Source organism: Leptidea sinapis, chromosome 17, assembly GCF_905404315.1.
Source record: "Leptidea sinapis chromosome 17, ilLepSina1.1, whole genome shotgun sequence".
Classification (NCBI taxonomy): Eukaryota; Metazoa; Arthropoda; class Insecta; order Lepidoptera; family Pieridae; genus Leptidea; species Leptidea sinapis.
In genome coordinates this window covers 1868618-1895336 of record NC_066281.1, presented here as the reverse complement: position 1 = coordinate 1895336, position 26719 = coordinate 1868618, and the positions used below count along the sequence as shown (strand labels likewise).

Sequence of the window (26719 nt, the reverse complement as noted above, 5' to 3'; positions counted from 1 at the left end):
CACTTTCTTGGTAGGAGTGGTTAATTCAACGATCATTAACGGCCGTTCCCAATATACTATCTACAGATAGAGATAAATTACTACCTTCTACTGTCAATAATCTGAAGTTGTCCCAATTTACCCGATAAGTCATTCTTATCTCCTTATATTGGGACGCGCGAAATGCAATTTTCATACAAAATTCTATCGCTGGTAAGCTATACAGGACGTATTGACAGACAGCGTGTACGGATAAGGTGAGTTACCGTCGATAAGTTTATTGGGACAGAAAATTCAACGATAGTTACGATTATTTATCTCAAGTAGGCTACAACCGGAGATAGACTGAATATTGGGAATGGCCGTAAGTAACTTCAAATTAAAAAGCATTTTTTATTAAAAATTGAATGTCTTTAAATGTACATAGACTATCTTGAAATACATATTATACTGTAATCGAGAATGTAATATTTAACTTTTTATAACAGGATGTGTATTTAAACGAAACAATGGAACTATATTAACCATACTATGACTACATTCAATACTATAATTACGGTTAATTGTACCAAGAATACTGGCAGCATTTCCGCGTTGGATAGCTAGGCTGATCCGTTGACCAAAATAGCTGCCAGCGCTTGGGTTTCCAGTAGCACTATTGAGGCACGTAGATTCTACTTTTTACATTCTCGCACCTCTAGGCCCCACGGGCCTCGGTAGTCGTAGCAGCAGTTCCGAGGAGCCAGAGTGTTGAAGCCATACAAGTCCTACACCAGCATGCCATCAGGGTATTGGCAGATAATAGCATTCAGCTCTAAAATAGTTGATGTATTATGTAAAAGTTATTTTTTATAATCATAGAATTAAAAAGAAGTTGTATTTCGTATTATTTACTTCGCCGTACTGTGGTTTTCAATTTTTTTAATGAAAATAAGGGACGCGACGAGCAGTACGTTCAGCTAATGTAAGTGTTACCATTCCGCACAAAGTTTTTTTTTAATACGACAATGCATGAGTTGTGAAACATTGAACCTAATTTAAGTAATGATACTCTCAAATATCCACTTCTCTTATCACATCAGTAATCTATGAGTATAGATAAAAATAACGATTACATGCTAACAATTAAAATAAGAAAAATAGCCCACAATAAACCAAAGTACGCCAACATAATTACCAACGCCGACAGGTTTTAGTTAATTTGAATAATAAAGATACGGAATAGTCATAAACAAGCATATGCCACATACCTACTTATCGAATTCAATTCAAACAGCATAGAATATGAATGCAGATAGTTTTATCAAAATTAAATTTTGTGCCTACACTATACTTTCTACAAAGTAGTTTAAAATGAAATGACGAGGATTTTATAAACGTTTATATTGTTAAAGTGAAACTTTTGTTACATCGTCTCAAACTTTTTCGTCTGTGTGTTGCATGTCGCGTGACGGTCTAGCGGTGCGTAGTGTTCTCATATAGTATGCAAATGCGTTCGGGTGGAAAAGTAGGTTCGAACCCCACACACTTCATAAAGGTTTTTTTTTATTTTATGATTATTTTATTAATGTAAAGGATAATATATAAATTTGTTTTTTTTTTCTGTGCTGATATTAATACCTATGTTATTTTGTGAAAAAAAGTTTCACTTGCATCGTGGTTTCATAAAACCACACAATTGCTTTTTTAATTTCTTAGGAAAATTTCACTTCAAATTATTTGACTTCAATTTTCGTGTCTGAATAACACAGCATTAGAAAAAGCTAGGCATAAAGTAATTAAGTATATTAATCTTTGACAATTTACCGTACTGACGATCAGTTCGGCAATTGGCGATGTCGCAACGGCCGGCCATTACATTACATATTCATACAATAAAACAGATATAACTAGAATCCAAAACAAGAATGTTCAAATAAGGCACACATGAGGTTAGAATGCCTTCTCTCGCAACAACGACAGTCGGCGACATTAACGGTATGTTGAATCTATTATACACCTACATTTTTGTAAGTGGACTATCGCTCTTAGATCTTTCATAGATAGCCCTCCTACCTGGTAGTGCTAGAATTAACATTATGTGCAGTGCTCGTTTGAGGTCTTAATGCTACCACACCTTACCATTGGGAGGCTCCATTGCACAACCTATTTCTGCCGTGAAGTAGTAATGTGTAAACATTATTGTGTTTCGGTATTAAGGGCGCCGTAGCTAGTGAAATTACTGGGCAAATGAGACTTAACATCTTCTGTCTCAACTCAAGGTGACGAGCGCTGTTGTATTGCCGCTCAGAATTTTTGGGGTTTTTCAAGAATCCTGAGCGGCACTGCATTGGAATGGGCAGGGCGTATCAATTACCATCAGCTGAACGTCCTGCTCGTCTCGTCATTTATTTTCATAAAAAAAACCTATTTCTTCTAACAGTGCCCTTGTAGGTACTTTTGCGTTCCGGATTAAAGAATCTGGATTCTGATGTAACTACACTTGAATCTTTCCAGCTTAAATATCAGGATGACGTGTACAAAGCGAAATGACTGAGCTCTTATCACGTTACGTTACGCCTAAGGGCGTTTTATAATGCGCTACAGCTAAGATCATATCATAATTAAATCAGTGGGAGGCTCCTTTGCACAGGATGCCGGCTAGATTATGGGTACAACAACGGCGCCTATTTCTGCCGTGAAGCAGTAATGTGTAAGCATTACTGTGTTTCGGTCTGAAGGACGCCGTAGCTAGTGAAATTACTGGGCAAATGAGACTTAACATCTTATGTCTCAGGGTGACGAGCGCGTGTGGTGTTGCTCAGAATTTATGGTTTTTTAAGAATCCTGAGCGGCATTGCATTGTAATTGGTAGGGCGTATCAATTACTATCAGCTGAACGTCCTGCTCGTCTCGTCCCTTATTTTCATAAAGAAAAAAAATTCAGAACCTCTTTGCTTGTTAGCGGCGTACTGTTAAGGCAAAAAGGATGTAAATACTACGTAATATGTGGCGGGACTGCCTGAGTATAAATTGAAATTTAGTTTAGTATGAAACATGCAGTTATTCAACATAAGTTTGAAATAGTAATAACAATTGGGCGAAGAAGTATAATCCGGCTAAGTTGCTAAAAACGTAGTAGTTTACAAGATTATAGCCGTCATCTATAAATCTGTCAATGACTGCACGTTTCATACAATCGAGTGAATCGCTTTTTTCTTAGAGAATTTCGCTAGGCTGTGTTAAGGCGTTGGCTTCCTACGATCGAATTGGCTGCCTTTTACTAACCTAACTTTCTCAAGTCAAGTATCCGTGTTTATTCACTTCACTGACCTCTACTATGTACCACTGGACTGGCGGCTATCAAAGAGCTTTTGTGCCTGTTTGATATTCGCCATTTTGGCGCTGTTGGCCATGTAGCGAGAGTCTGCGGCACTAAAACCAGTATTGACAACCTCAGCTAAACAAACATCGATAGGAAAACTATTTACAAAAAAAAATTGTGTACTTTATTACGTAGATTCCTGAAGTATAAACAACACGCAAAACGACCGAAATTAATTCAAAATGCAAAAATACTTAATAGTATTGTACGTTTCTCTCGCAGCCATTTGTATGATACGTCAAAACTATTTCTCTAGACGCTCGCGAGTGGCGCTTCAAATAGGCACAAATAAATTGCTCTCAAACATATGGAACAGCCTTTCCAGTAGTATTTTATACAGGTCAGTGATTCACTTTTATTAGTCTGTTGTTTTAAGCATCTATATAATATTATATAATACGGTAACTTTACATCCCTTTTAAGAATGCTACCGGGCAAAGGGCAGTGTGTTTTGGCATACTGAATCATTTAGTAAAAGACTTTTTAAACGATTAAAACGCGTGTAATTTTAACTGCCATTCAAAACAGCTTCATGAATGTAAAAAATGCTAGTAAGTTGGATAAATTCACTCACTTACACAGAAACTGAAGAACTTTTAACACAATCATATTAATTTAACAGTAACAAAAACATTTCACTATAGACATAATTAAAAAAGATATAAAAAATACATACTTCATTCATTTGATTCACACACACTTCACTATTCCTCTCTCACCTTACTCACAGCACACCCAACGCACACATACATCTTATTTCTTAGTATACATACTTCATAGATATATATTTTAGTAATTAGAATAAGTTTGAATGTCTGCAAATAATGTAATAAGTATTAATAAGCTATGGAAGAGCGGAGTTTTCTAAGACAGGCGCTATAGTGCTTAAAAGGAGGCTCCAATCATGAATATTGATTTATGTACATACTTTATAAGGAAAATAAACATTTTGTATTCTTTTTTGTATATGTATATACGAGAATATAATATTCTAAGCCTGTCCAACATATTGAGGCAAATATAAAATCTTAATAATAAATTCTCGGTGTACACTAAAAATGCATGCTACTCATAGAAAATATTACTAGCCAATAAAACTCAAGTTTTAAGAAGCATTAAAATTCTAGTACCATCAGTGATTACTAACAATATAACGCACTATGAACGATATAAAACGCAATCCCGATCGTCTGATAAACAGATCTCATCACAAGCAAATAAAATACATTTTATTCCCTATTATTATAGTGTAATAAAGATCGGCCCGTTTACGATGCAGGACGGCCGCGGCATCACAACCTTAACTCATACGGTTACGTTCAAATAAAAATTGTTTACCACATTGCTGATTGTAAACACGTTTTAGGATTGATCAGTTATAGATAACATGGTTAATACGGCTCTCGATATCTTTATATCTATCAATAACTTAAATTAGTCATGCTACCAGCTTAGACCTAACTGGCGAATTAAATTGGTATTGGGCATTGAAGGCTCTAAATTGGACTCTTCAAGATATAAGGAATTGTAACCGAGTAATGGGCAGAATGACGGTAGTATTGACTGGTGCCTTCAGACAGACATTATCTGTTGTCTCACAAGGGACACTTGCAGATGAAATGAAGGCTTACATCTGTTCTATGGCCTAATGTTAATATTTTGTCCTCAAAGTAAATACGGGTGTCTATTTTCAACATGATTCAAAGACGGAGGAGTTCTCCAATTTCTTGCTAGACATTGGTGATGGAAACATTTTGGAGTGGGTAGTAAAATAAACTTTCCCTGTAATCTTGGTTATTATGTGAGAGATTTGAATCTACCCCAATATTGTTCAATATGGAGAAAATTGCGCTCCATAGCTGAGAGAAAGAGCTACTTTTTTACCAAATTTTGTATGCATATTCAGCAGGTCTGAGAATCGGCTACTATCTGTTTTTCATACCCCTTAGTGATAAGATTTTTGTTTTATATTTTATTTTTTTGTATTTTTTTATGACACAACATAAAAAAATACATGCAACCCTACATTTTCAACTCTCTACGATCAACACCTATTTTTGTATCGCGATTTTTTATATTATTCTGTTCCATCCACAAATACGCTATAGGGTTGCAAGATGGCAATGGATCAATACTTACAATAATTGAAGTACGATAAATTTGGTAGGTCTGAGAATCGGTTGCATCTACTTTTTACACCCCAAAAACTTTTTATTCCTTTACCAATACAACGTTAACTGGGTCAGCTAGTTATTGATAAAAATTTTCACATTTCATGTCATCACATTACTCTCATTTAGAAATTCATTAGTGGTATAAAATAATCGCTCACTTAACCAGTGTTTTTTCTTAAAAAGTCCTATATAAATTAATTTAGATCAATCGGTATTTTATTGTACATTCTGACACACATAGCAAGGCAGCTTTTGACATACTGCGAGGTCAGTGGGATTTTGTCGAATATATTTGGATCCCTGCAGTTTCTTTGAGGATTAGTGTTACAAATTACTTTATTAATAACTCTTGAGTATCACAAATAGACACAGTCATAGATGAGACATGCAAGTGGTTATAGTCCAAGTTTCCCAAAAAGAGGTCTGTAAGATTCATCAGATGGGACGTTGCAAATAGCTCTCACACAAGTGCAGTCCGTAATGTAAAACAGATTCAACGTAAGCGTTATTTGGCGTGATTAACTTAACTAATGAGAATTAATATAAAAAATCAAATATAATGCAGACATAGACAAACACAGAGAACAAGCATAAACTTATAATGCCTGCTACTGGGCTAAGTCGAGTAGGTAAGTCTTTTGTGGGGCATTGTATATGCTTTTACAACAAGATCCCAGATAATGTTCAAAACAAATATTATACAAAATTCAAAAGACTTGTTGAAAAACGTTGGTGTGGTAAAGGTTACTATAACATAAATTACTTTCTTCATGATACCACTGATTGGGAATAGAGCGACCGCCCACAGGCTATTTAATAATAAATTTTATTGTATAATTTTACATTGTAACCATATTTTTATAAAAGGAGAAGCCTTTTAGGCTTTTTCATATTATGTCTCAAGTGGACGAGTATAATCACAGTTCTGCTCATATTCTGGGTTTTTCAGGACGAATGTTATGCTCGCACCATTACATTTTCTAATAAAAACTTTTAAGTTTTCGTCGCCATACGAAAACCCTGGTAATAAATAATTCTTCTTCTTCGTTACACTCTTGGCAGAGTGGTCGTGGTCATCACGAAGTGACATCTTTTGGGCCAGGTGTGATTCGCCCCACGAGCATACGCCACTTTCCCTGCTGGCCGACAGTCTGGTACACTCGTTCAATGGACCGCCCACAGCAGACTTAATTTGGTCGGTCCATCGCATGGGCAACCTTCCTCGCCCTCTGGTGCATAGGGCACCATATCACTTTTCCCTGCACGACAAGGCGCTCAACGGACTCTCGCGTCGGGAGACCTGTCCGAAGAACTTTGTTTTATACCGAGTTCTTGGAGAATGGAGACGTTGGTGTGAAACTCGGTCCATGAAACTCCCAGCAATCTCCCGCAGCACCACATCTCCAGAGTATCAATTTTCTTTTTCTCGACTTGTCGCTAAGTCTACGTTTCTGTCAATAAATAATACGATAGGCAGGAATTGAATACACCACCCAGATGTAATAAGAACTTAATCGCCCATCTAATTAACGTAACAGGAGTTACATAAAACTGTTGATAGTAAAATTGGGAGCTATTAAATACTCAATAAAACTAGTAAGGAGCAGTAAAAATAAATGCCAGTAAATATTGAAGGTAAAAACACAGATATAACATTCCACTTTGAATGGAATAAAAACTTTGACACAGTTCAGAAGTTACCGGTTTATGTGCTGTTTTCCATTTATTGACGAGTTATAACTAAAGTTATATTTTTTTAATGTTATACACCATTGCTTTAGAACAAACTTCACGTATTACCAGTGGGAGGCTCCTTTGCACAGGATGCCGGCTGGATTATGGGTCTATATCTGCCGTGAAGCAGTAATGTGTGAGCATTATTGTGTTTCGGTCTGAAGGGCGCCGTAGCTAGATAAATTACTATGCAAATGAGTTGATATCTTATGTCTCACGGTGACGAACACAGTAATTGTAGTGCCGCTCAGAATTTTTTTGGTTTTTCAATCATCCGTAGCGGCACTGCATTGTAATGGGCAGGGCGTATCAATTACTATCAGCTAAATGTCCTGCTCGACTCGTCCCTTATTTGCCTAAAAAAATATTAATCATTTTCTAGTTGCAATAGGTTATGGAATTCCTTAAATTTGATAGGTTGTCCACCTACGCTATAGAGCTTGAGTATATTTGGTGCTAATTTTGTATGTTTTATTTTAATTCAATTAAAGTATTGTTTTATTTTATACTTAGTGGTTTATTAACAAATATAATATTTTATTATCATTATTATTATATGTAGGATTGTTTTGCGCCCATCTGTGAAATACTTTGAAAAGTTCTAATTGGTATTTGTGGCGTACTTCATTCGATATATTTTTATAAAATCAATCCAAAGACACTTGTCTAATTGTATTCTTATCTAAAAAATATTGAGTTGTCTCCGTGTAATATAAAGTTATTAAAGTTTAAAAAACAACGATTTTATAAGACCTACGTGCTGTCATGTATGTACGCGGACGATGTCGCGGGTATCAGCTTGTATACTAATAAAAAAATGCTTTATATCTTCAATATTTCTATATTTGTACCGTACTATGATTATAGATAGAAATAATAATAATAATATAATATTGACACACTCTCACACAAATTATCTTGCCCCAAATTAGGCATTTAGCCTGTGTTACGGATTGCGAGACAACGATATATTTAATACAATATACTTAATTAAACATACATAAATACATATAACCATACATAAAAAAAAATAAAAGTAATCCTGTTTTTCACATTATAGACATATAACTAAAAATTTTTGGAATAATATTCCACTAAGGGTATATAAATCGCTTTATCAATCTTAATTTTATACTTGGACTATTACGCATTCTAAATGATGTAATAGTAACACTGCACGGTCAGCTGCTGCGAACTATTGGCGCCGCCCGACTGTCACGCGACATGCAACACACATGCGAAAAAGTTTGAGACGATGTAATAAAAGTTTCACTTTAATACATATAAACATCCATGAATTGGAAACAAACATCCATATTCATAATTTAAATGCTTGCGCCTACCGAGGTGCAAGCATTTAAATGATTAAGAAACTAATTTATAATATTTACTTGCTATCTCCGTAAACAAATCCTATAGTTTTGTAGCCCCTGACCTTGTAAGCCCACCGCAAAATCAATAAACACCAGATTATCTCCATAATCTCCTTGTAATAGAAAATTCCTCTTTAGAAAGCTTAATAAATTAATGAGCCCGGGCCCAATAAGAATGGTGAAATAATTTTAAGTAGTCGTCTTGCGTGTGGTCTATGAAATTTATGTACCGGTAACGTTCGAGTCGAGTTTTAATTGATATCTTTTGTAAATTATGACCAAGTACGTTTATTAATTAAAATCTGATTGCCCGGGAACCAGAATTGTCATAATTATATGTTCTGGTGACGCAACCTCACGTGAACTTTTTTACCGACTTCGAAAAGGAGGAGGCTCTCAATTCGATCAGATTTTCGTGATTCTTTTTTAGTTTAATGCGGAATGTTTACCATTTGGTCCCATAAAAATTAGAAGGTTTGAAGTCGTTGCCAATGCAAATTTAATAGCAGTTACCTACACTCGCTACGCGTGACTTTGAGCGGGAAAGCTTCGTCTAGATTCTAGAACAAAACAACCCAAGCGAATAAGCACTCACATAAAACCCTACCATTAGGTAGTACATACAAATAATAGTATTTTATTGATATTAAAGGTATAAGATTTGCATAAGAGGTGTATTAAATTATTTCTTTATTAATAGTTACTTTTTTGTATTCAGTTTTTGAAGACGGTTTTTTAAACGTAGTTTTTTAAATATGAAGAGTTCAATGTGACACATGTACATATTTAAATGAGATCTCGTGAATATCACACTAATATTAATTTATCAGAATAGGTAAAATCGTTGACTCTCACCACGGAGCGCCCGGTTCGATCCCCCCTTTTAAGTAAGGTGCTAAAATATAAAAAAATGCGAAAACGAATTCGTTGTAAGCATATCAATATGCCATAGGTGCTTTAAATGTACTTAGCTTACAAAATTCTTCTTTAAAGGTTTCGTACCCCGTCATCACACCTCCAGTGTTGCCACAGAGAATTGGGGGAGTTAAATGCCTAAATATTATGTGTTCTGCTAGATCGTTTGTCCCACCATTCCAGTGAACTAATAGATAATTATTATTGTTTTGTTGTGGGATTTTAAAATGCTGCTTTGAATAGAGATTTATATATTTATTATATTAATTAATGTTTGTTTCCGAGTCATGGATTAAATATAAGATTGTCTTGTACCCTTAGTACAAGCTATGCTTAGTTTGGGGCAAGATAATTTGTGTTAAAGCGTGTCATTAGTATTATATACTACTATATTTTAGAGATCCATTAAATTCGACTACTAGGGCTTTATAAATTGCATTTTCTCTGCAATAGTGGATATGCTCTATACATCCTTATTTAGGCCATAAGAGCAGATGGTCCTAAGTGAAGCTGTTTACTCCAACTTCTGTCAGAACTTACACGATGCACATTGTTTTACATAGATATTAACAAAATGTGAATGGAAACGATCTGTTCAGGATTAACAGATAATAAATATTTAAATTTTAATATCTATTGAGTTTTCTCCTCATAAAGATTTTAAAGATAAAACAGTACAGTAGTCTTACATTTTTAACAGCTGGTATTTTGTGAGGAGCTGGTGTCTGAGGTAGGTTGGCCTTTTGGAGTTTCTTGAGCCGCATCATCTCTCTCAGAGCGCCATTTGTTTCCGAAGCGGTAGTAGTATCTAGTATATTAGAAATGACATCGATGAGAGTTCTAAAGGAAACAGTTTTGAGAAGATAAATGGCTTTTATGCCTTGGATTACAGAACACCAGGATCTCACATCTAAATATAAGGATCACAATTATTAAAATATTATACATCTGTACTAGAAATAATATAATAGAATACTATAAACTTGTTAATTACTAGCAATATAATGTGTGTGTGTGTGTGTGTGTGTGTGTGTGTGTGTGTGTGTGTGTGTGTGTGTGTGTGTGTATGTTTGTGTGTATGTGTGTGTGAGTTTAATAATAAAAAGATATATAATAAGAAAAAGAAGAAGAAGAAGACTAGCTCACAGAAACATACAATATGGATATAGATATGCTTTATCCGATCTACTGAAGTATAGCTTGAGGAATCTGGAGGACGTTTTAGGCTAATTTTTTTTACCAAATTTGATACGCATTACAATGCAGTGCCGTTCAGGATTCTTGCAAAACCCAAAAATTTTGAGAATCACTACAATTGCGCTTGTCAACTTGAGACATAATATGTTAAGTCTCATTTGCCCAGTAATTTCACTAGCTACGGTGCCCTTCAGACCGAAACACAGTAATGTTTACACATTACTGCTTCACGGCAGAAATAGGCGCCGTTGTGGTACCAATAATCTAGCCTGCTTATAATTTTACAACGCATTAGTAGATGTTTTAAACTAGAAAAAACAATCAACAGAATAAGATCAAATCCAATACGATTTGTCAATAGGCTAAGATGACATTAAATCATGGATAATACCTTGAGACTAATACAATAAACATAAATGAATTCTAATACTCAACGGGTAGATGAAGAAGCATACACACGTACGAACCAATTAGTCCCGCCAAATACCGGAACATAAATCAAACGTAACAAAAGCCGAATAATTGGATACCACATCTAGCAAACACGAAATCCAATTTCGTCAAAAACATAAAAATACCCACTGTGTAACTGTACACTATACCGCGAAAGAACATAAAAACTGTAAGTATTAGATCCCTTGTTTACAAGCGACATTTATATTTTACTTGAACTCGGTCGCACACACGCAAACATTTTGAGCGGACACACGCACACAGTCTCACAATACAGGTATAAACAAATGTGCTAAGTAAAAAATATTATTATAGCATAATACGCCATAAAACACGAGAGATCGGCTCGAGCCAGTACTGCTCAAAGTTTTGCGTTTCTAGAATGTAGGACGCCGTAGCACGCCTACGCGATCGTAGCACGTCTATTGGGCGTTAGTTTACGTCTAACGGCCGTTTACAATATTCAGTCTATCTTAAGAGATAAAAATCGTAACTATCGTTGACATTTCTGACAATAAACTTATCGACGGTAACTCACCTTATCCGTACACGCTGTCTGTCAATGGGACGACCACGACGCATAGATTACCAGCGATAGAAGTTTGTATGGAAATTGCAATTCATGCGTGCCAATATTACGGTTGTTCCCAATATACTATCTACAGATAGAGATAAATTACTACCTTCTCCTGTCAGTAATTAGCTGAAGCTATCCCAATATACCCGATGAGTCATTCTTATCGCCTTACGGCCATTATTGTTCCCAATATTGTGTGTAAATCTAATAGTTTATATCCGTTTTCCAAGACTATAATATAATTTATAAAAGAAATAATATTTATATTTATGATAAATAATAATAATTTGTTATGGTTTTAAAGTGATAACCCTCACTTCTAGGATTAATACACAAATAAAATTTTAAAACATCACTCGAACGGTTAGCTCAGTTGGAAGAGAACTGGCAGGAACGCTAGAGGTCGTGGGTTCGAGTCACGCATCGTTCATTAAATTTTGTTTTCAAATTATTTGTGCATAATAATTTTAAAATTCTTGTGGGTGAAAACCGTTTCTACCATCTATCTCTCGCGACAAAAGTGGAAAAAAGAAATAACTAAGTAGACAATTGCTTAGGCTAGATAATGCTTATAGATAATAGTTAAAAGATGTACCAGAGATGTTTTGATTGAGATTATTTTTTCAAAGCGAATATAAAAACTTTATCAAAATATTTTTAATATTAAAATATAAAAGTTTGAGAGCCATCATAAAGATGGTACAGTAACATAAACAATGTCAGTGATTTCTATTAAAACCATTCGGCATTTCGATATACGAATTATATTAGAATAACGTCTGGGAACGGGTATCTACGCAATGCGCAATAAATAACACGACGGACAGCCTGTGGTAATGAGCCGTTAGATCTTATTTGCATACACATAGAGATCACATTTGCTCGTAGCCTCTATTTGGTAAGTATCGGTAATAAAAAATTTTAATTTCGGTAAGCGAGCATCTTTGTCGAAAAGTTTAAGGACAAACGAGTATTATTTAAGTGTTAATTACAATTTCAAATGGGTCCGAGGTATATGTTCAGCGAAAATGAGTTGTTATGATTTTATATGAATGCAGTTTGACCTCAGACTTTGTTTATGCAATAGACGGAGCGGTAGACTGGCAATTGTGTTCCTTATATTCACTGAAATGGCCTTTACATTGAAATCGATATATAAAAAGCAATATACAGGGTGGCCGAGAAGTTGGCGTCCAAAGCTTAAATTTGAAAGCCTCATGGTGATGAGTATCCGAATCACCCCTATGTATGTTTTACGATTTTGCGTAGTTTCGGAGATAATAATTTTTTTCCCCTTTTATCCGCTTTTTTCACCTTATTGTGGTTTAGGACTTTTTTCTAATTTTTTTTAAAACTTTTAGTTAATTTTATTGTTGATAATTATTAACTACAGTTGCAATAACCACATAAGAAACTATGAATAGTTTAGACAATGCGGAACTAGTTTAGACTACTACTTTTCGGCCAACCTGTATATGTACAAAGCAAGCAAAACTTGAATATATAGTTAAATGAGACTCACTGTAAATCAAGCAAAGTGTTTTCAATACAAATTATATTCAGTACTGTATAAGGCTTATCAGTGATAGCTTGTTTGTCTGAGATTCCTTTAAAATAGATTCCATAAGAATTGTCATCAAGTTGCAGATTTTAAAGAAATTATTTTAACCTTTCGAAATAGGAAAGTATGAAGACTAGAAGTTATTTATAAGTCTATTAATATGATCGTAAAATTTCACTCTGAAAATTTTTCCCTAACGCGCCAAAATAAGTATAACTTCAAAAAAAATTGTAATTTTGCCTCCTTAATTAAAAAAAAACAAATTTGAAGTTTCTACACCGCTTTTTACAAAAGGAATCCATAAATTTGATCCAATATGGCGGCGGTTACTGTTCCGTGTGTCTATCTATACATTATGCGTGTATGCATTTAATAGCAAAGATGTTATGATTTCACATTGATATCTGAATGCGATTTAACATATTCGATTAATGTAAGGTCAACACAAATTGGTACATACGTTTCAATTTATGATTTACTAATTCACAATTAATTTTGATTGCTTAATGTTTTTATTGCTTAAGTATTTCCGCACGAGTGTAATAACATTATATAAAATATAATTACCGCCCATAAATATGACTAAGAGATATCCTAATATTTGTAAGATATTTTTTCTAATTGAAATGGAAAGTACTGAATGTTTTCAGACATATTTTGATTGTTTTCACAAACAGCAAAAGGTGAGAGAGACTATAATTTTATACAATATCTCTACTGTGTTATAAATAGTCTGACATTATGCCTACTACTCGGCTAAGTTGAGGTTGAGTTAGTAAGTCTTTTGTGGGGCGTTGTATATGGTTTTACAACAAGATCCCAGAAAATGATCAATACAAAAGTATAATGTTATTCAAAAGAATTTTTAAAAAACGTTTGTGTGGTTAAGGTTACTATAACATAAATGACTTTCTTAATGATACCACAGATTGGAATGGAGCGACCGCCCTCAGGCAATTAAATATTGGTTCGTGGTTGTTGGTGGGTTCGAGTCCCGCATCTTTCATAAAATTTTGTTTTTCAAATTTTATTTGTGAATTAAACATTAAGTTTAATTGTACAATATTTACTATGTAAACATATTTTTTCGATGAAAAAAAAGCCCGCTGAGTTCATTGCGCCCATTCTTCTCAGGTCTGAGGCATTCGTTTTGGAATGTGTGGTAGTTTTTGACTTTCAATAAGTGCTGTCACATCCTATTTTGAATAAAAATGTATGAATTAGAATTTAAATTTGATCTCAGTTTGTTTATTATTGATTGAGAAATGGGTTTATAATTGGTAAATATATTATCAATACAGCTTTTGGAGGTGTTGGTTACTCTAGTACGCTCTAAGAAAATATTGCATAAATTATATGATTTGAACAAAGATCTGAATCAAATACTGGTGGTGGATTTTTGTAATAAATTAATATTAAAATCACCACATATCATGATATACTTCTTAGACTCAGATAATTTTAATAAAACCTCCTTCCACACTTTCAAATAATTCATATACTGCATCTGGGGGTCTGTATATACTTACAACAATGGCGCGCTCAAGCTCTGCACAGGCTATTTCAATGTACAATGTACCATTCAACAGAGAGGCCCACAAAATGTTCATGTTCTTTGAATTTAAATAATTTACTTACAAGTATAACTTTATCTTACCTATATTACTACAGAATTACACGTCAGGCAGAAGTAATTTTAAACTTGGAGTAACTTTAAACTGCGTTTATTAGAAACACAGCTGTACGGTTTAGTATTGAAATGATAGTAAAATCCATTATTTACTTGCAATAAATTGCGAAATTGCGTTTATTAATAACATAACAATTCCACCTTCGCACGACACGCCACAAATTAGGATATCATCCCCACCATCTGAATGTGTGGCGGTCCTCCACAGTTCGGTTTTCAAGGAGCTTTCTTCCTCGTACTACTAAGCTGTGGAATGAGCTTCTTTGTGCGGTGTTTCCGGGACGATACGACATGGGTACCTTCAAAAAAGCGCGTACACTTTCCTTAAAGGCCGGCAACGCTCTTGTGATTCCTCTGGTGTTGCAAGAGAATGTGAGCAGCGATGATCACTTAACACCAGGTGACCCGTACGCTCGTTTGTCCTCCTATTCCATAAAAAAAAACATAGCTGTACTTTTTAGTATTCAAATGATAGTAAAATCAATTATTTACTTGCAATAAAGGATATTCGTCATTATGTTATTATATCTTAATAAGCAGCTGTTGTTATAATGTATGCATATGTTTTCTAGTGAATATTTGCAGGTACCTAAGTCTTAGTACCTTTTTGTCGTAATGTTTTACATTGTGATTTCTTAGTCTATATGTAAATAACTGGGTATTGCATTGTTTAGTATTAAGGCAATTAATAAAGTTACTTTAGTAAGAACAAAATATAATATTGTGACAGTTAAAATAGTACAAGGCGCTAGGGCGCAGTGCCAAGCAAACATTACAAAGTAAACTAAGAAATGCACAAAAGACCTGTTATTATTATGAGATAGGTATTTATAGATTTCATCATCATCATCATCATCAGCCGGAAGACGTCCATTGCTGAACAAAAGCCTCCCCCAAAGATTTCCACGACGATCGGTCCCGCGCTACCCTCATCCAACGTATTCCGGCGATCTTGACCAGATCGTCGGCCCATCTTGTGGGGGGCCTACCAACACTGCGTCTTCTGGTACGTGGTCGTCATTCAAGGACTTTATTATAGAATATATATATAATATCAAACTTATTATATACTTAAAGATGAAATATTAGTAACATTACGATTACTGACACAATACATATCATCTTATCAGTTATTGTGGTCAAATATAAAATATTCTCTAAATGAAATAATTAAACATCTAGAAAGACGGAGACCACAATGATAGCGAAAGAAAGCTCAGTAATGAAAGAGAAACAGTTATTTATATATAACATAGACTTACGATATACTAGTGAATAGAGAGAGAGAAGAACATCAATAACGGAGATACAGCAAGATAGAATCAGAATATCGCGAATCTATTGTTACTGCAATTGATTGAGAAGTCGTAAACTGTCGTACGCTTGGTATTTTTTTTATGGAAACCTGATGTTAAGTGATCACCGCCATCCACATTCGCCTGCTACACCGGAGGAATCACAGGAGCATTGCCTGCCTTTAAGGAAGGTGTACGCACTTTTTTTGAAGGTACCCATGTCGTATCGTCCCGGAGACACGGCACAAGGAAGCTCATTGCACAGCTTTCTGTTATGTGGAAGAAGGTTCCTTGAAAACCGCACTGTGGAGGAGTGCGACTCATCCAGATGGTGAGGATGATATCCAATTTTTTTTAAATAAAAATCAGAGACGAGACGATCAAGACGGTCAGCTGATGGTAACTGATACGCCATGCCCATGCAGTGCCCTCTCTCGTGACCTTGAGACAACGGATGTCAAGTCTAATTTGCCCAGTAATTTTACTAGCTAGGGCGCCCTTCAGACCGAAAAACAGTAATATTTACACATTACTGCTGCACGGCTGGAATAGGGGCCGTTGTGGTACCCATAATCTAGCCGGCATCTCCTGTGCAAAGGAGCCTCCCATCAGGAATCAGGTAGAACAGCTCTTCGGATTAGCATTAGCTCTTTAGTATTTTGAATATTAAACTAGGTAACGCACACATAAAAAAATCAGAATAGGTCGCTCATTATCGAGCTGTCAGATCGTCTATACGCTAATATATTTTAAGTCTATGTTATATGGACAAAGGCATAGCGGTGCAAGAAAAGGGTGATGTGTCATGCGTTATAAGCTTAGATCAAGGGTTGGTCTCCGCTGCGCTCCAACTAGATACGGCAGGCGTAGTCGCAAGTGCGGCAAGTAATACTACGCCCAAGTAAGCGTACTCGAGCCAGTCTCGTAGTAACGCCGGGTTGCGTAGTAAAAACAAGATTTAAGAAAGACACTGGGATCACATATCATCAGTAAATACTTATTTTATTAATTTCAATGTAAAATAACACGAAGCGTATGTTACAAAATTAGAAAGATGCCATTGAGTGTCAAGATGCCACGCACACAAGCATCTAATAGTTGACGTAATTAAATAGCAATTGTTTTTAGGTAGTGCGGTATCTAGTTGTAGCGCAGGGGAGACCAATCCTTAATAAAAGGTTATAAGTAAATAATAACAAGAGGTCTACAGCAAGTTAAAATTTCAGCGATAACAATACATAAGTATTTTCTGAGTCAATTTATAGTTTTTGTTTCGTTGTAGACGCTCTTGAGATGGACAATTGTAACAGTGTGCAATATTGAATCTATATAATATTATTGTCTGTCTCGATTTAAATAAGCTCCACTTTATTAACAATTCAATGTATTATACGCCTGTATAAAGATTTTTTCGCTCCAAAATAAATCATACACAAATTAAAAAAATTTGCATAATATTAAAGGAAGATTTTTATATAAAATGAACTTGCAGCTCAGCTTCGTAAATTTCTCAACTTTGCTTTGGAACTGTAAACAACATTTTTTTTCTAAATTACTCTTTAAATCATCATGTCAAACAAATATGACTGTTCGTTGTAGAAATTAGCCCAAACGCACAGACGGACAGATAAAAGGCTTCCAAAATAGATTTTTGTATTATCGATTATTAAAAAGTTGAATATATTGAATAAAAAAAACACTACAATTTTATCCTTGCGTATATAAACGTTGATTTTATTGTATTATATGTTTATAGATCTTGGTTTTATTTTATTACCGTTCGATAATAAGCTGTTATTTTGAATTACAAAAATATGCAATTTTATTCTTTTGTATAAATGTTTATTTTCTTGTATAACTGTACAGTAAAAAGCTGTTATTTTGAATTACAAAAACGCCAAAATTTTATTCTTGTTTATATATGTTGGTTTTCTTGTAATACCGTATGGTGAAAACACTACAGTTTTATTCTTATGTATACATTTTGATTTTATTGTTTAACCGTTTAGTAACAAGCTGTTATTTTGAATTACAAAAATATTTTATTGTGTGTATAGATGTTGATTTTCTTGTATTTAATTGTTTAGTAAAAAGCTGTAAAAAAATCTACAATTTTATTCACAAGATAAATCCAACTGACAATCTGTTACAGTAGTCCATTAATCCAAAAAGAGAAGGAATACAAAGTGTGACTACGAACCCAGAATGCGGTGAGGTTGGGCTGCAGTCGTCCCTGCAGGTCAGGGTCTGACAGCGCGCCGCGGCCCAGCGACCCTGATGCTGAGCTGCCCGAAGGTCGCTTGCCTCGCCCGCGCCTGTCGCCACCCTGTATCCGACACTACACCTAAGTGACACTACAGCTGTGAGGTGAAGCTCCAAGCAAGCAGATATTCAATGATATTCTATACATATATAAGATCATATCATTCGCAGTCTGATAGCGAAACGGCAAAAGTGTGCTTAAAGATAATGTCAACACACTTTTCTCCTTAAGGTGTGTACAAATTACGCGCGGCAAATGCCGCCGCGCTAAAACGTGCCGCGGGCCGAACCGCTCGCTGTCGGCTTTTTAGACCGCATCAATGGAGCTTCTATCATTCGTTCGCGCGCAGTTGGGACGGCTGTAGTCTTAGTGAATTGGCTCGTACGGTGAATACATAAAAATGGACAATTAACAATGAAATTGACTATTTTGATACTTGAAAAAGGTATTGCAGGCTCTAAGGAGTCTCCAGATGCCAAACATTTTAAAGTAATTGCTTATTTGGTGTACAACAATGAACTTGTCTATTTAGTTGCCGGGGCCTTTCAAGCTGGATCGACTGCCGCGCGTGGCTATCTCGTTCTATTCTATCTTTGCAAGATCGACATCTCAAGTCAATTTTCTAATATGCAAATATTGGGATTCAACTGGTTATAAGCTGTAAATAGATCCTGTAGATGAATCCACATCCTGAGAGTTGAACAAAGCACACAAGATTTAATAGACGATATGTCACTCGAACGGTTGGCTCAGTTGGAAAGATCGTTCGCACAGAACGCGAGAGGTTGCGGGTTCAAGACACGCTTCGTTCAAAAAACAATTTGTTTTCAGATTTATTTGCGTAACCTCGTTCTACTAAATTTATATCAACATATTGGCTGAAGGACAAATCAGACCAAACATGGCTGCCGCGCGTAATTTATACACACCCTTAGTCGTGTGTTAACTGTCACTATATGTATAGAACGTCATTGCAAATATTAGACCATCCACGTGCCTACAATGGGATGATGATGTACTCCTTTTGCAACCAAAACACGCGCTTTCCAACGACTGAACTCAACTGTTGGCCTCATACTTCTGGCAGAGAACCTTATCATTAATGATATAATACCTTTACTTATTTAGAGTGTATACGAATTTATGTATCTACTGCACAAGTTAAGTACTCTGTTTAATTCTTTTTCTATGATTAATCACTTCGTTTTTCTTTCTTAAGTCAAAATGTTTGAGTAATTTTCATGCATCACTTTACATACACTGTATAAAATAGTATGTTAAGAGTGGCAATGAACTTCTCGCCACTTCTTCTTAAAGCTTCACTTGGGAAGCTTCACTTTTCCCAAGTGTTCGTACAATATTTATCATTCATAAGTGTCATTTTGACATAAGCGAATAAATATTTTTTTTCACCTCTCCAGCACGAATAGGGCTGTACGCTATTGCTGGGTACGTGAAAACTCGCAGAAAAAACTCTTTTTGCTGCGAGACCATACATCCGGGAATAACTCCGCGTTAAAAAATATAAGCAATGCGATCCGGTGCGTTCCGAAAATCATTTAAGTCTAGCGTATTATTATCTCATTGTCACAAAAATTTATTATATTAATTGTTTCTCTTACTTTAAACCTATAACACTTTTCTCGCTAGTCGAGGTGAAAAGTTGCATGTTTCACACGAGAGCAATTTTTTGTTGTCTCGTGCCTTTAGCACTCGCAGCAAAAAATAACTTTGGTCACTTGTTGAACAAATAACTATTCTTTCTCTCTGTCATTCTACTTGAACCCCCGGATTCTCTATCTTATAAAAGCAAGAGGTCTTAAAGATATTATTAAGATATAGTAAAACTCCGACTAAACCCAAAGAGGATGTAAATACTACGTAATAAGAGACGGTACTGCCAAAGAAAAAATTGAAATTTAGTTTAGTATTAAACGTGCAGTGATTTGACATCAGTTTCAAATAGTAGTAATTACAGTATGGCGACGAAGTATATTTTTATTAAAAAAACTATTATCAGACGAACAGGACGTTCAGCTGATGATAATTGAAATAATTATCTGGCCAGGTTTGAAAGCGAACGCTTTAAACGTAGTGGATATCGGCCGTATCCATTTTGTACAAGATTATAGCCGTCATCTGTCAATCTATCAATGCAGTACGTTTCATACAATCGAGTGAATCTCTTTTTTCTTAGAGAGTTTCGCTAGGCTGGTGAACACTTCCCATGATTGCGCGCGGATGATTCAATCCTAAATGACATGTAGGTACTAATTTTTCATTTGCTCTATAAAAATATTAATAGGGTCAAACCATTGTCTTAGAATATACTAGCTTATAGATGATCTAACAGCCCGATAGTGCAAGACCCATTGTGATGTTATTGTGTGCGTTAGCTCGTGGCTTATTATTCAAAACACTAAGGCTGGGTTGTACCAACTAACTTTAGCAATAAAAAAGAACATGCAACCACTTGTTCCAAATATAAAATACTAGCTGACCCGACAGACGTTGTTCTGTTAATAATAAAAAAAAACTCCTGCGAATGGAATTTCGTGAAATCCGTTCCTAGCTGACCTCTACTCGGCGAAAGGAATATTCCTGCCAAATTTCTAGTCTCTACGGCTTATGGTTCCAGAGATATCGTGATGAGTGACTATATAAGTGGAAATCTCTTATCTAATTAATATATAATATAAATAACGTGACACGTTGTTTGTCCGATGGATTCCAAAACTAATGAACGGATTTAAATGGGGACTACTTCATGAAGTGCAGCTTAGTCCAACTTGAGAGATAGGATACTTTTTATTTCGATTTGGGCCATAATTATTTTTATTTCCAATATTTGTTTTATTGGTTTGACAGTTCTGCTGTGAAACAATTATAACAACAGGGAGCATTTCTAACGAAATGATTCTTGATGTTTTGGAATATTATTGGCAAATTTCTATAGAACAGTTTTTATTTAATCATCTACAGAACAACGTCTGTCGGATCAGCCAGTATATATATATATATATATAGATCATCACGCTTTTGTCAATGTATTCGGTAAAACTCAAAATAATTTTATGATAACTTGGGAATGGGGGAGGGCTATGGTGTGGGACGCGACTTGCGTCATCCTCTCATATCCAAGTTACGTCAGTTGGTGCTGGGGCTGTTGCTTTGACTACTGAAGACAGCAAGCGTCGCAAATATGTTGGTCTTAGTGAGTCTTACATCTTTGTGGTATTTGGTGTTGGAACACTTGGCCCGTGGGGCCCAGAGGAGAATGTACAAAGTACTATCTATGAACCTCAAATTTGGGTGTACTTATGTAACTGGAAACCCAAGCGCTGGCAACTGTTTCGGTCAACGGATCAGCCTAGCTATCCAACGCGGAAATGCTGCCAGTATTCTTGTTGCGCTTCCACGTAATGATAGTTTTAATTTAACGCAATCACAGTATTGTAAACATAGTTGTAAGTATATATAAATATATTTTAAGGAGTATAGCATATTAAAACGAATCAGTTATTCGCACATTAAGATTTTGTTCTGACTGAAAGTAAATAAATAAAAGAATGACAATAATACCTCATCTCGGAACGATCCATTTTTGTTAAATGTTTCCGTTTTAAATTCATTTGTGCCATACATCGTACGTAGGTGTAGCAATCTGGGCCAAATTCATAATTTGACCAAAACATAACCACAGAGCTTTACGATAAAATATAAATAGATGGAGCGAATACAACAAGCCAAAAATACAATTATTCTTGTATTATTGTTGCTATGGGCAAGTGTTGATAATTAATAATTTTACATGCAAGAAAAGTAGTTACATTACTTAAATGTCGCACATTTTTTTAAATATAATTTTAAAAGAATTAAAACAAGTGTTTTCATTTGGAAATGGACTGGAAATTTACTGGACGAGATAATTTCCGATTGAACTGTCAGGTAACTCAACTCAAAGTTAAGATTGAAAACAATGATATAATTAATATTGTTATCTTAGATTAAGAATTGGTCTCCGCTGCGGTTCAACTAGATACCGCAGGCATAGTCGTAAAGTTCGGCAACTAATCTACGTCCAAGTGGGCCTACTCGAGCCAGTCTCGAACAATGTGTGCCGTTGACGTGCCACATGCTCAGTCAAACTTTGCTAAAAATTTAAATTCTACTAGAAATAAAAAAGACACTTCACATATCATCAGTAAGCATTTTGTATTTTATTACTTTCAATGTAAAATAACACGAAGCGTATGTTACAAACTTTTAAAGATGCAATTGAGTGTCAAGAGGACACGCACACAAGCATCTAATAGTTTCCTTAATAAAAACATCTATTGTTCCTAGGCAATGCGGTATCTAGTTGGAGCGCAGCGGAGACCAATCCGTAATCTCAGAGCCAAATTCTATTAATTTGTCTCTCGTTTCTGAAACTTAACTTAAAACTTACAAAACTTGAGAAATTAGTTTGCGTGTACTTACTTATGTACGCAAGCAGTTAAATAGCTCGTAATTAAATATTATAAAATTATTTGTTATACAATTGGAGAGACATAATATTTTTTTAAATTTTTATTATATATTGATTGAAATGGCATTCATAGGTTTGGTAGGTGAAGTATGATACCAAAATGTTCTAGATGACCAGCTAACGTCAGGGTGTCGAATTTGCGTGACGATCCGCGGGCGCATCGTAAAATTCACACTGATAATTTTCCCTAACGCGCCAAAAAGCATATACCTTACTTCAAAACTATCACATCAAAGAAAATACCGAGGCAACTAGTTAGTAAGTAAAAATTTGTATAAACTACGGAGTTCAATAACGAATGTTATCTTTAAGAATATTTTGAAACAAACTGTTCGTTATGGGAGTGCGGTGACACGATATAAAAACCGGTACTAATATTAATCTTCTTTATTGGAGCCATACCCACACTTAAGCGAATCGGTATTCCATAGGTACTCACGAGATTCATTACACATTATGGCTTAGATAGCGAATAAACCCATATTTATTTTGGCCCTAGTGATTGCCCATATCGATACATTAATCTTATTTACGATAAAATACTTTAGAAACTATACGTTTTGTTCAGATGTTGCTTCTTGTAGAATATAAGTGATTTGTTTTTAAAGTGAAACTTTTATTACATCGTCTCAAACTTTTTCGGCTGTGTGTTGCATGTCGCGTGACGGTCGGGCGGCGCCTATAGTTCGCAGCAGATGACCGTTTAGTATATAGACTATTAGTCATTTTCGCCAGTGCTCCATGCTATCTTGATTGTTTTTGTCAGTGTTTAATATAAATGTTGTTTTTGAGTATTTAATGTAATCCTTGTCAATCAATATTTTTAACCAGGGCTAAGACACAGAGTTCAATAAATATATTAGTTGGAGACTTAGTCTACTTTTATTATTTCCCATTATCATTCCAATTTTACAAGTATAAAATTAAGATTGATAAAGCGATTTTTATACCCTTAATTTAATATTATTCCAAAATTTTTTAGTTAAATATCTATAGTGTGAAAAAAAGTTTCACTTTTACCGTGGTTTCATAAAACCACACAATCCTTTTTTTTTTTCAATATTATTTTACTTTAAAAAAAAAATTAATTTACAATAATCAGTGGTTGGAGAAAAATGGTATCCCAATTATTTGTATCGAAATGAATTCCTTGCCATACAAGGAGCAAGTACACACCTCTTATCTACCTGGATACATCGTGTGATGCTTAACTTTTATACCAACGCGGAACGTAGACATTTTACCGTTCTGAGTACAAGATTAGACAATAGAACAGAACAACCCTAAAAGTGCTGCGGTAACGAGATATCTACTTATAGCCAGTAAAAACTATTGAATTGAGCTACATAACCCACCGCTTATTTACGGTTAATCAAGGAAGCTATAGAGATCAAGAAACACTAAGAACTTCATCAAAGGAATCGTTATAAAAGCGCGTACCCTCATCTGGATCCTCTGTAACAGAATAAGGGAGGCAATGATCACTTAATTAACCATTAGGTGATCTATTCACTTTTTTGTCCTCATACTTAATAAGAAAAACAAGGAAGATGGGTTTAAAACAGCTCAATCCTGGAGCCTAGTGGTCATACTACTAAGTGCAAACGCAGGGCAAAGTTCTGAGTATGAAGACGTTTTAAAGATCGTGTTGTGTATCATCTTTTTTTGCATTGAAAAAAGAAACCAATTAGATGTCATCTGTAGAAACTGATGTTATAAGTGTCATGTGTCACTGAGTGAACTTCACATGAATTAGTCGTAGCCACCACAGCTATGTTTAGTGACAAATATATAATATACTAGCTGACCCGGCAAACGTTGTTTTGCCATATTAAGTATAATTCACGCGATAGTTTTATAAATAATAAATTGCCTATGTGTTATTCTGGTGTGTAAGCTATATTATTGTAAAGTTTCATCAAAATCCAATCTATAGTTTTTGCGTTAAAGAAGTTCAAACATACATCCAGACACTTTCACATTTATAATATTAATAGGATAATACATAGTTGTAAATAGTAGTAAATATCGACTTTTATTTAGTATAAATAATATCATGAATATTCGGATCATTATAAACCACTGATCATAATTCATTCCATGTATTTCATACATGACACGTATAAAAACTCCTTGAATACAGCTGATATTTGTTTTTTTTTTAATATTTTTATTCTACGTCACTATTTATGTATAGTGATAATCGACACCACATTGTTAATCGACACATCAACGCAGCACATCACTATCTAAACCAGTCTACGTTAATTGCGGCGCGGATACATATCGAAATGATTTGAATATCTGTTATTTATGGCGACACAGCGCGACTGTACGAGTGGGTAACATCTCTACTTGATCTCTGTATATGTGTTAATGTCCGCATACATTATATAAACGTGTGAATTGTACAATATCGAACGTTTTACAATTAACAAAAACCAAGAAGGGCAGAGGTCGAGCGATAAATCCTGTATTTGGATGTAAATAATACTTTTGTTATTCTTATAACAAGATTCTATTTTTACGATATTAAATATTATTGACTAGGTTAATCGACTTATTTTGCCCCACCCTATTCTGATTTAAAGTGATTTGCTCTGTTAATGCAGAACCGCCCATAATATGTAGAAATTTCGACTTAGACATAGCTACGGCGCCCTTTTATTTTTTTTAATTTCAAACGAAAATTTAGTTCGATTTTTAGTTTAAGGTATTTTTTTATGGTGAAAAAATTTTTGAAAGTGACTTTGTTAAATTCTTATGTCCCGCTAGTTACATACAGGATAATTAGTATTTTTGAATAAAATTCTATAAATACTTCATTGTATAGATAATTTAATTTTCTAGACACTAATGCAGCATTATTTGATAATACAAATAGTAATACTTATTAAACCCTGGCTACTGAGCTAGAGGTCCCGGGTTTGAATCCCAGTAGGTGCAAAAAATTATGTGATGTTGATTGATGCATGAGTTATTTCTTTGTATCCATTGTACAGGCTATGCCTAGTTTGGAGCAAGATAATTCGTGTAAAAATGTGTTAATATTATTATACTGACCCGATATATACATATTAAATAAAATACTGGTTTTTTATGAATTTGTCAATAATATTTCATAACATCACGAAATGCTTCGTATAATATGCTCCATGTTGTTATAATGAAATTGTTTCACAGCAAAACTGTCAAACCGTGCAGCAATAAATCCTCTCATAGAAAATATGTCCATACAAAACAAATATTATAAATAAAAATAAGTATGGGTCCCAAATCAAAATAAAAACTATCCTATCTCTCAAGTTTGACTAAACTGACTCCATGAAGTAATCCCCATTAAAATCCGTTCATTAGTTTAGGAGTTCACTGAGAACAAACATCAGGACACTGGATTTATATATACATATTAACTAGATGACCCGGCAAACGTCGTTTTGCCTATCAATTATTTGTATAGTTTAGCCGTTTCTTGGACATTGCAACATTACTTTATCTTTCTAAAATAAACGTCGCCTAAGTTACTCCCTATTACATCAGCTACTTGCCAATCAAAGTTCCGTCAAAGTCGGCTAGCCATTTCAGAGATTAGCCGGAACAAACAGACGTCTGT

At 34.8% G+C, this 26719-nt stretch overlaps 1 protein-coding gene across 1 annotated transcript in view; it reads right to left on the bottom strand.

Moving 5' to 3' along the window:
- The window catches only part of LOC126969094 (voltage-dependent L-type calcium channel subunit beta-2), a 269340-nt gene that overhangs the window by 192423 nt on the left and 50198 nt on the right, over positions 1–26719 (bottom strand). Inside the window, exon 3 of the mRNA XM_050814402.1 lies at positions 18513–18638. Coding sequence (XP_050670359.1) covers positions 18513–18638 — 126 coding nt within the window. The remainder of the gene's footprint in view (positions 1–18512; positions 18639–26719) is intronic.